Raw genomic sequence first — 11076 nt, 5'->3', positions numbered from 1 at the left:
TATCCTCACTGGAGCAAAGGAGGGGTAATTACAGAGCCTCCAGTAAACCTTGTAAGCCATCCAAAGCCCCCAGAGGGAAGCAGGTGAGGCTACAACACCCACTGCACAAGAGATATGGATCTAGGGTGGGTTGTTTTATAAAAATCTCTCCTCTCCCTTTGTGGTTTTTCTAAAGAAATGGCAAAACACACCAGGCAGGCTGTTATGTCCCCAGTGCCAGCGCTCCCAGCCCTGTGTCCCACAGCAGCTCCACCCCAGGAGCAGAGTGGACCCTCTGGAGAACAGAGAAGGGTTTGGGACTAAGGATGAGACACTGTGGCTGTTCTTGCCCCACAGTTTGGAAGGGTGCAGCCTCACCAGTTGCCTTGGGCTGGGAGCAGAGGGAGGCAGGATGGGGCAGGTCCAGAGCAAGCAGGGAGTGCTGGGAGCGAGTCTGGAGCGAGGGAGAAGAGCAAAGGGGGACAGAGAAAAGCACGAGACGGGGCATGAGTCATGTTGGCACGTGGCCTCTGCAGAGAGCCCTCCAGCAAAGAGGGCATGAAGTGGATTCCTTGCCAGGCAAAAAGCTTCTGGAACAAAAGGCAGCCCAACATAGGCTCTGGAATACCTGTGTGCTCCGGCTCATCCCCAGCACACGCACCTGGGATGTGTTCCCTGCTGGCATCTGGTCATGCTTGACCAGGCCAGGAGTGCCCACAGCAGCCCCAGATCTCCAGCTAATCCTTGGGAAAGCTGCCTTCCCTCTCCAGAGGGGAGAGCTCTCCCCAAACAGCCAACACGGGCGCTGCAGGTCTCACACACTCACACTCCCAGGGGAGAAATCCCGCTGCAGGCAGCGACTTTCCGTGCAGCCCATCCACACCTTCCCACCTGGGAGCTAAGGATGAAGGAGTTTTAAGCCAGGATCAAGAAAACAGCCCTCCTAGATTTTGGGGAAAGCTTGGATCTGCAGGTGAGCAGCGTGGCTCCAGCTCTTTGTGCCGCCCGGGGATTGGGAAAGCCGGCGACGAGGGTGTTCTCCCAGGAACATCCCAGCCCTCTGGAATCACAACAGCAGCTCCATTAGCTGTGGCTCTTCCTGCAGCCACAGCCGGTTCCCCACTTGGCTGAGGGTGGAGCCTGGCCAGGAGCCATCCTTCAGCTGCTGGATGGCTCGTTTCCACAAAGAAGGATCCTAACCCCAGCTTTAGTTACGTTTCTCCTCTGTGGAAACAGCGTTTCTGCACGCTAGGGGGGTTAGATTTTAGGGAAATTTTGGCTGTTTGTGAGGGCCAAAAGTGTGGGGGAAGAGGACCTTTCTCTTTAGTGCTTGTAGAGCATCAGGTCCTGCCCTGAATTGTGGCCCCTGGAACAACAAACAGCAGGAGAAACAAGGTCATCAGGGAGACCCTCAGAGAACCTCAGTGGTGGGAAGTTCCCTACTCCACCCATCTCCATTCTATCAGCATCTCCTTCAGGGGCAGCATAAGCATCCCTAAATATATAAGCATCCCTAGCTTAAGAGCAAAACAAGGAATTTCAGCTCCCTTGCTCCTTCTTTCACTGCTGTGACTTCAGCAAAGCTGGAAGAGCCACCAACATCCACATCTCCAGCCACATGACACCGTCCCCAGGGTGGATTCCTTCCCAAGCTTGTGTGTCTCACACAGAAGTCTGGTGTCTCATCCAGAGATGCTTCTACCACCCCTTGGAGGAGGACACCATACCCATCCCCACCTCTCCAGCTTCTCCCTTCCCTAGAGTCACCACCAAAAAAAAAAAAAACCTGTAGGGACCAGAGAACAACCTCTGTGCTGTACAAACCCGCCCTCCACAGGGCAGGGAACAGGGATCAGCTCATTTCCCAGTCCTTGTTTTGGGCACAACTCAACACTCCTCCCTAAAGCAGCTCAAGGGCAGCGTGAGACAAGCACGTGAAGCCCTGATCTGGGAGAACATCGGGGTATCTGCAGCAGGGCACGGGCACAGCCGAGTTAGAGCCTGCGGGGCACCGAATATCAGCTCGAGACGTGCTGGCAAAGCCACGTGGAAAGGGCACCCTGCCTACCTCGAGCTCCTGACGCTTGTTCTGTGTTTGTACAAGCACATAATTCCCTCCCAGATGTTTGCAGAAGCTCAGGAACTTGGCACAGGAGCGAGGAGTTGGCCTTTAATTAACCAGAAGTCAAATACAAGAGGGACGTCAGAGCCCGGGAGCTGCTCTGCCCCCCTGATAGGGGCTCTAAGCTCTTCTGGGGTCTCACACATCCCTGTCTCTCCTTGGCACTCTCCTTTCATGGTAAAAAGGACTTTTCTGGTGCTGCTTTCCTGATCCCTTTGAGGGAACACCGTGGACTGAGCTCCACAGATGCATCTCCCACCCCTTCACACATTAAGGACTCCAGTGTGCCCAGTGCCAGCCAGATGGAGAACCACCAGCACAGAAAAGCAGAGCTGGGGACAACACAACCACCTCAACCACACCAGAAAGGCCATTTCCAATGTCTGCTTCAGCCCCCACAGCAAACACTCCCCATCCATCCCCCATTTCACCAGGAACTGGAGGGACAGGACAAGGGGAAAGGCTTCCCACTGAAAGAGAATAGGTTTAGATTGGATATTGGGAAGGAATTCCTCCCTGGAGACTGGGGAGGCCCTGGCACAGGTTGCCCAGAGAAGCTGTGGCTGCCCCTGGATCCCTGGAAGTGTCCAAGGCCAGGTTGGATGGGGCTTGGAGCAACCTGGGCTGGTGGAAGGTGTCCCTGCCCATGGCAGGGGGTGGAAGGAGATGATCTTTAAGGTCCCTTCCCACCCAAACCATTCAAGGATTTCATGACCCTATCCACCCACAGTTTCCCCTGGATGCCACCCCACCAGCTGAGCTCATACACAGGGAGAACAAATCATAGAATCATAAAATGGTTTGGGCTGGAAGAGATCTTAAATCCCACCTCATTTCACCCCCTGCCAGGGGAAGGGACACCTCCCACTATCCCCATCCAGCCTGTTCTTGAACACTTCCAGGGATGGGACATCCAAAGCTCCCCTGGGCTGGACATTCTCTGCTCTGCCTCTCAAGGTGTGCAAATCTTGCCAAGCTGTCTCACTCTATCCCCACTTCCCCCCCCACACACACACTCTCTCACCCCAGATTAACTCCAGTTTCCATCACATGTATTTCAGAGAAGGACAGAAGTACCAGAAACAGGCCATGACCATTGTCATCCTTGAACAGAGGGCTAACACAGCCTCTCCTATCATTTGGCAAAGAGTCATTTCCCCCTCTTCCTTGGTGGTTTCTGCACCGTTTGCTCGGCTCTGGGGCCTCCTGGCAGCGATGAGCAGCAGGAATTACCTCCTGCTGCCCCCCTGAGGTGTCCGTGGGCTGCAGGGTTGGCCCCGGTGGATCTTCAGGTGTTTGGCTAAATGGTCACTGCGGGCAAACTTCTTCTCACAGGCAGCACATTGGTAGGGCTTCACCCCGGAGTGGGAGCGCTTGTGACGGGAGAGCTCGTCCGACCGGGAGAACCTGTGGGAGAAGGGAACAGAGGTGGGGTCCAGCCTTCCCTGCTGGACAGGACAGGGGATGTGGGCACCCTGGCACAGGGCAGGCTGAGCTCTGCCTCTGCCACAGCCTCCTGGACCACCCTAGACAAGTCACTCCTCTGCCCCACCAACCTGCCAGGGAGGGCAGAGCTCCCGAAACAGACTCCTCCAGGTTTGGAAATGGGGTTTGGGATCCTGCTTGGAAGTAGGAAAGGGGAAAGTAATTCACCCAGTGAGATCCTAATTTCTTTCCACTGCTCTTTAAGGACACTGGCCACCTACTTCCTTCATTTGTTTTAACTTGCTGAAACCCAGGAGCTGAGAGCCCCGAGGCCAGACATGGTGAGAGAGGGATTTTTGGGGCATCCTCCCAGGCTGGCAGTGCCTAAAGGACACACAGTCCAGGAGCCTGGGAGGGAAGGCTTTCCTGTAACTCCCTATCCAGCCCAGAGCTGTTGAGAGAAGGTTTGTTTTCTCTGAGGGTGTGGGTTCTCCCTGCAAACTCTGAGCATCCCCTTGTTCCTCCCAGTGGCAGCGAGTTTTCCCCGTCAGCTCGGGCTGGACTGGGAGCTGGGAAAAGGGAAGCTGCCTGGGAACTGAGTTAAACACAGAGAAAAAGGGAGGAAAAGCCAACACAACCAGCCTGGAGCACAGGGCAGAGGTTCCCGTGCCAAAGTGACTGTTGGTTCTGAGGATGCAGGAACAAGGACCACGGGAATACCAAGTGTCCACACTGCTGCTCTGTGTAACTCCCACACCCAGAGCAGATCAGCTGAACAGCCTGGAAAGTCCCTTTAACCACATTAAGTGTCCCCACTTAATTCCCCTGCACCCTCCTTCCACCTGGCACACACAGCTCCAGCCTTGGGGGCACGGGCAGCAGGTTGGTCACAGGTACTTTGAGTGCCACCCCCAAGGTCTCACAAGGCCTGGAGTGGCTCCAGCGTGGCTTTGCATGTCAGGGCAGTGCTGGAGAGCAGGACCAGGCTGGATTTCCTCCTGCTCTGCCTGTGAGGAGCCAGCACAGATGGCAGGAGCATTAGGACGGGAGGCTTTTTCCATCTGGCTGAAACGTGCCCACGCAAAAAAGCACAAAGCAAAGAGCTTCAGCTGCAACCCCAGACTCCTGTGAGAGGATTTCAGGCTCACACCTGGGCTGGGAAATCCTGTGGCTGCTCACAAAAACCTCTGTGGAAACAAGACGTGTCCCAAGGCCACCCTCAGGTCTTCCAGGAGAACCACTGACTTCTTTCCCAGCTTTGTGGAGAGAAGAGAGTTCCAAGGTCTCAGCTCCCCCATGAAGAGCAGGGCCAGGAGAAGGGACAGATCTATTCAGAGTGAGGGACACATCTAGGAAAGGGAACATAGCCTGGAGAACCAGATGAGTCAATCTCCTGCTGCTGTGGAGGGGGAGCAGAGCACAGCAGCCTGCAGGATCTGTTGGACAGGCTGGCACCAGCCCTTTCCTCCTCCCCAGAGGGAAAAGTGATGCTTGTGTGGTTGCCACTGTCCCCTCCTCAATCCCCAGGCTCTGAGCAACAGGTACAGGAGGGTTCAGCACTCCTGGTTGGGACTGGAAAAGGAGCTGATGCTGATAAACCTGTACTGTGGTTGCAGCTGAAATGAAGGGACAGTTTCTGAGGGCAAAGGGGCAGCAAGAGGGAGCCCCAAAATTCAGATTAGTCTCACACCTTCCAGGGTTTCAGACACCATAAAACCATCCAGGGGAACGAGGCAGAGAGGGAAAGCCAGAACATTGTGTAAGAAACCAGGAAAGCTCAGCTGCCAACACCAGTTCTGTGTGTCATACCCCTGGAGATCTGCTGATGGAAAGACCTGAGGACTGTCAGCCCTTCCTGCCAAAGGCTATACGAGCATCCTGCCCCTCGGGACAGGCACCCAGCACCAGGAAGAGAACACCCCAGCAGAGCAGTAAGCAGAGAAGTGCAGCCAGATTAAACAGCAGCGTTAATTTAGGGAGCAGGGCTCATTTAGGGAACACAGATCAAAGGAAACAACAACCACCATCATGTGCAGAGCAAACAAAAGTAAATGCAACATGGAGATACACCACAGGCCCACGGGGGTGTGAGGGATATGGGCAGCAAACAGCAAGAGAAAACAAAAGGTTGCAAAACAAACACAGAATTACACACTGGCTGCTGAGGAAGGACTGAGACTCCTTTTTCCTTGGATAAATATTAATGGGAGAAGCCATTTTTGGAGCCCCACTGCAGAAACTGTCCTGAGCTAGACACAGAAAGCTTCCAAGATGAACACATCACTTGGAAAAGGTCTATTGCCAGAGGGGGTTTAGGCACCCAGTTCAAGGAGGATTTGGGGTGCTGGGGAGAATATCAGCTACGTGTCCCCAGCTGGAGATTTTCAGCAGTTTTGGACTGAGTGAAAACTACCCAAAACACTCCACAAGCTTCACTTCTCTGGGTCTCCTTCCAGCTCTCACCTATAAGTCTCTCGGGAAAGAAAACGGGTGATTTTATGCTGGATTTTCACCAGCCAGGAGCTCTCCTGCCACCTCCCCAAGCCCTGGCAGGCCTTTTCCAAGGACCCCTGACCCCCCCGGAGCCCTCCACTCACCTCCAGCCACAGTTGGGCCAGGCACAGGTGTAGGGTTTCTCCCCCGTGTGCCGACGGAAATGAGCCTTCAGGTGGGAGCTCTTGGAATACACCTTGTCACAGCCCGGGTGGGAGCACTTGTGGATCCGGGAGAGGGCAGGGGATCCCTGCTGATGCCCGGGGGCTGCCTCCACCTCCTGCACGTCCCCCGGTGCCCCAGCCCTCGTGGGGACAGGCAGGGGGGCAATCCTGACGTATTTTTGGTCCACGGTGGTCACGGGGGGCTGGAGCTGAGGGAGGAGGGGCAGGTTTGGGCCCTGCAGGCTGATGACCAGCTGGGCCACCCTGACACCCTGTGGGTGGCTGTCCATCTGGAGAGGCTGGATTTGGAGGACAACAGGGATGCTCCCAGCAGCCACTGCCTGGTCCCCACCATCAGCTGTCCCTCCAGGCTGAGCAGTGCTTGAGGCATCTCCCTGCACACCGGAGACGGGCTGTTCCCCAGAGCCACCCGAGCTGACCTCGGGTTTGCTGTCCCTCCCTCCTCCTTCATCTCTGAGGAACTCTGCCTTCTCCCTCAGGAACTCCTCGATCTCCTCCAGGGTGGGGATGAAGTCCTGGGAGAGGCTGCTGCAGAAGTCGGGCAGCCTGAGCTGAGCCTCGCAGACGGCGAGCTGGGCTTTGGGCTGTTCCCCCTTGGACAGCAGGATGCCTTCAGCGGGGCTAGTGCTGCCTGCCACGAGGTGGCCAAAGCCCTCTGGGGGGCCAGATGTCCTCTCACTGCCATGTCCTGGCAGAAGGGACGGTGGCATCCTGCACTGCAGAGCACTGGTCAAGCTCTCGAGGCTGGTCAAGGAGGGCAGCAGCTCCTGGCAGCTCACAGAGACCATTTGTTGACTCACTGCCCACAGGCAGCTCAGAAGCCTCTGGAATAGCTCAGCTGGGGAAGTCTTTGTTCATCTGCAAGGGAACACCACCAAGGTTATTTCCAAATTCAAAAGCAAACATGAAAACCCTTTGAATAAAATGGACTGTGCGTGAAAAACAAAACATCAGAACTAGTCAGTGGCCTTTGTTTTTAAAGAGTCTGTTGCTCAAAAAAACCCCACATGCTAACCACTTTCCTCTCCAGGCTGCCAACAGCCTGCAAAGAGCCAGATTTCCCCCCAGAAGCAAACTTCTCTGGGGAGTTTATGAAGGTAAAAATACACAATGAAACCCTTCATCCCTCTTCCACCTACGCCGGAGGGCAGCTCTGCACTGCTGGGTGGTGGAGGGGATGACTTGGGGCTTACAACCACGAGTTAATTGTGATCCAGGAGAGGGTGCTGCCTTCTCCACACTGCAAATGTGGTGCAACCACACCCTGACACAGACCTGGCCTGGCTGGATCCGAGCTCACTACCTGCCCAGGTAACCAGACAGCTCTGAGGCTGCTGCCAAAGTGCCCGCGGCCCTGGTGAGTGTTCACCCACTCTGTGGGTCCAGGGCCAGCAGTGCCTGAACAAGTCAGCTGGGAGGGACCCTGTTCAGGCAGGTCTGCCCAAACTCGGTCACACCTCCGGAGAGCAGCACAGCCAGCCTGTCTGGGGTCAGCTCCCAGGGCCCCTGAGGACACAAACACCACGGGAGAAGGAGCACAGTGTCTCCAGGTCAGCCCTGTGTGGTCTCCAGAGGTGACTGGTCTTCCACGAGTCAACATCTCAGACCCCCCCAGGCCCTGCTGTGGCTCAGGGGGTTGTGAGTGAGGTGCCCAAGCACCCTGAGAGCAGATACATGCCATCCCTGCCCCTGAGAGATGTCAGCTTGGAGGCTGCATCCTGCTCCAGAGCACCCAAACCGCCCAAGGCATCAGGAGCTATTCACATTTAACACAGAAATCCTGCTTCCAAGGGAAGGAAAACCTATGTCCAAGTCCCTTTTCCAGAGCGAGTCCATGAGATTTCTGCAGAGCTGCAAACCAGTCAAGCCAGTCCTGGTTATCAGTGCTTTCAGAGCTGGGAGAGGGAATTTTTCAGAAGCAGTCTGGATGTGATATAAATGCTCTTACTCTTAAAAAAATAACCCCCACATCGTTTAAAACCTGCCCAGAGCAAGGTGCCACGTTGCTCAGGGGGCATTTGCAGCACTGCCCACGGCGTCTCACAGCTCTGCATCAGCAATTCTTGGTGAGCAGAGGCTGCCCCTGCTCACACACGAGGTAAGGAAGGTGTCTGGGCCAAACTCAGCCTTCAGGCTTCAAATTTTCAGCACAACACAAATTCCTGCTCTGAACCATCCCCTTCAAGGCAGCACCCAACTCCACTCCTTCCTCCACTCCAGTTTTATGATCTCTGGTCTCTGCTTCTCTTTCTGCAGGGAAAGCCTCCCCCCTCTGGCTACCAAACACTTCTGTTTACCTCTTCCAGAAGGTCTTAAAACCTGATTTTCTAACCAGGTCTCCTTGCAGAGCAGCTCAGGAAGTCTCCATCCCTCCAGCACGTCCCCAGGACAACTGAATTGCACTATAAACTCCTTAGCTGAGGAGCCTCGTGTGGTACAACCCTTCTGTTGAACTGACAACAGGAATAAAAGCACGACCAGAGGGCAGGAAGGGCTGGTGGTTGAGCTGCTGGCTCAGGACTGAGGAGATCTGAGCAGGATCTCCAGCTCTGCTGCAGATTTCTCGTGCAGCCTTGGAGTGCTCTGATCCTCAGTTTCCCATCTGAGTGGGGGCAATTAGTGATGCCCCACCTGGCAGAGTGGTGACAAGGGGAAATGTGTTACCCGGTGGCATGTTCTGTGCCAACACACTCAGTGGGTACCTGTTGCAGGTGTCAGTGCCTTCTCATCCCAAGGCAATTTCACAAAATGCCAACAGTGCTGTCACCCCAAAGCTACTGGAAGAGAATGGAGCCCTGAGTGGCCCTCTGGTCACACCACAAGGCTCTCGAGCTTCTCTTTGCACTTCCACTCCTACAGTTGTTCAAACCCCCTCAGAAGCGCTCGGGTGGCGTCTGAAAGCAGCAGATGTGCAGCCTGAGCACACGGAGAAAAAGCGATTTCGCCCAAGGTCGGCCAACAGGCAGGAGGAGCTGGGAACGCAGCCGAGGGTCAGGGCTCCGCTCCCGTGACCGAGCAACGTGAGCGAACGCCCGTGACCCGCCCGGGGCCGCGGGTGCCACACGCGGGGACAGCGGCGGCCACACGGTCACCGCCGGGGGCCACGTGCGGCCGGGGCGACCCCGCCGCGATGAAGCGATGCCCGGGGACGAGCGAGCGGGAGCGGGGTCTGCTCCCACTGCAGCCCCCAACCCCACCCGCGGGCACCCTGGGCGGGGATGGAAACCTCTGGGAAACCCCCAGGGCCGGGGACGCCCAGGCTGGTTGTGCCACTCGCTTCATCCCCGAGGGGAGCGAAGCCCATCCCGACCCCCGGTCCCGGCCGTGCCCCCCGGGAGCGCTGCAGGGCGGGACCCCCCGCGCCCCCCGCGCCCCTTACCCGGCTCGGTCCATGCGGGTCCCGCAGCTCCCGGCGGGGGCGGCTCCCGGCCCGCCCCGCCCCGCAGAGGGCTCGGCTCCGGCCGCCGATCCCATTGGCACGGGAACACCCGCCCCGGGAGGGGCACCGGGGGCTCGGGGTGTCCCCGCTCTGTCCCTGCCCGGGGCGGCTGGAGCTGCTCCCGGAGGAGATCCCGCACTTTGCCGGGGTTTCCTTCCCCTGGTAATTTGCGCTGGAAACGGTTCAGGTTTCTCCAACGTTTCAGGAAAAGAAGTTCGAGTCCCAGAAGGCAGCGGCGGCGACGGTTCCCGCTGGCATCCAGCGGGATACAGGTGTTCGTTTCTGGAGGAACAGTTTTGGCGGGGCTGTAGGGTTTGGGTGAGGTGTGTGAGGTCTGTGGTTGCAGGTTTGTGGGCTCCCGAGGGAGTCCCTAAGGGTGGCCTTGGGCTGCCTTTGACAGGGTGGGCTGAGCCCCTCTAAAATACCGAAAAGACTTGAGAGGGGATCTCGTGAATCCATACAAATATCTCCAGGGGGTGTCAGGATGGTGCCAGGCTCTGTTCAGTGGTGCCCAGTGACAGGACAAGGAGCACTGGCCATAAACTAAAACACAACAAGTTCCACGTCAGCACAAGGAAGAACATCTTTCCATGGAGCACTGGAACAGCTGCCCAGAAAGGGTGTGGAGTCTCCCTCTCTGGAGACATTCCAAACCCACCTGGATGGGTTCCTGTGTCACCTGCCCTGGGTGACCCTGCCTGGGCAGGGGGGGTTGGACTGGGTGTTCTCCAGAGGTCCCTTTCCAATCCTAATGATTCCGTGAGTGGACTCCCGGGACATCTGGGAGCCACCCCTGGGATCTGTGATTCTGTGGTTCTCATGTACCCCAAGAAGCCCCATGAAGCCAAGGCACAGAGAGTTACCTCTGCTTTGTGAGGAGCATGAGATTTTGGGCCTGAACAAAATGCCTGGGCCAGAGCAAGGCTTCAAATTTGAAAAAAAACCCAAACAAATACAAACCAAAAACCAATCCAGCAAAGGAGGTGCATGGAAAGGTCACTCCACGGCTGTTCCTCTGATTGCTGCTGTGCCTCAGGGTGTCACTCACCTCGTGTCCCAGCTTCACAGCCCTTAATGTTACTGCTGATAATACTTATTAAAGTATTAAATACTTATTTAAGCATTAAATAATTGCCAATAATAATTAATAACACTTATTTAAGTATTAAAGGAGGACTGGGAGGATCTCAGCTCCTCAAAATCCTTCGGTGCTTCCTGCTGCGATGCTGCAGGGCCGAAACACAAAAAATCCCCGGGGATAACAAGAGGGAGAAACTCCCGCGCGGGGTTTGCACAGCACCTGGCGGGGAGAGCGGGATGTTCACCAGGAACAGCGGGAGGCTGTGCGGGGGGGTGGAGGTGCGGGAGAGCCCGTCCCTTCCCCGGGAACCCCCGGCGGCGCTCGGAGCCCCTCCCCGGACCCCAAATCCCAG

At 56.4% G+C, this 11076-nt stretch overlaps 1 protein-coding gene across 10 annotated transcripts; it reads right to left on the bottom strand.

Annotated features, from left to right (window-relative positions):
• Window positions 1–3136: 3136 nt before the first annotated feature.
• LOC113954967 (Krueppel-like factor 15) lies at window positions 3137–9674 on the bottom strand. 10 transcript variants are annotated; one of them, XM_027659959.1, is made up of 4 exons: window positions 9584–9637; window positions 8502–8981; window positions 6124–7062; window positions 3137–3508 (listed from the first exon to the last, which is right to left on the bottom strand). In XM_027659959.1, exons 3-4 carry the CDS (start codon window positions 6990–6992, stop codon window positions 3331–3333), a joined length of 1047 nt encoding a protein of 348 aa, XP_027515760.1. In that variant the 5' UTR covers window positions 6993–7062; window positions 8502–8981; window positions 9584–9637; the 3' UTR covers window positions 3137–3330. The 10 variants fall into 10 exon arrangements, with proteins under 10 accessions (XP_027515760.1, XP_027515767.1, XP_027515761.1 ...); XM_027659966.1 differs by having other exon boundaries at window positions 8907–8981; XM_027659960.1 differs by having other exon boundaries at window positions 8502–8978.
• Window positions 9675–11076: the final 1402 nt, after the last annotated feature.

This window comes from Corapipo altera, unplaced genomic scaffold (assembly GCF_003945725.1).
Source record: "Corapipo altera isolate COAL_440 unplaced genomic scaffold, ASM394572v1 77b, whole genome shotgun sequence".
NCBI lineage: Eukaryota > Metazoa > Chordata > Aves > Passeriformes > Pipridae > Corapipo > Corapipo altera.
Note: the sequence above shows the minus strand (reverse complement) of the source record. Positions and strands in the feature narration are given on the sequence as shown.

Bases quoted from the DNA above. Each gene is read 5' to 3' on its own strand.
- LOC113954967 (XM_027659964.1), bottom strand. From the start codon at position 6,992: ATGGTCTCTGTGAGCTGCCAGGAGCTGCTGCCCTCCTTGACCAGCCTC. The intron at 3,509-6,123 runs GTGAGTGGAGGG...CTTCTCCCACAG, and splicing joins TGGCCCAACTGTGGCTGGAG to GTTCTCCCGGTCGGACGAGC.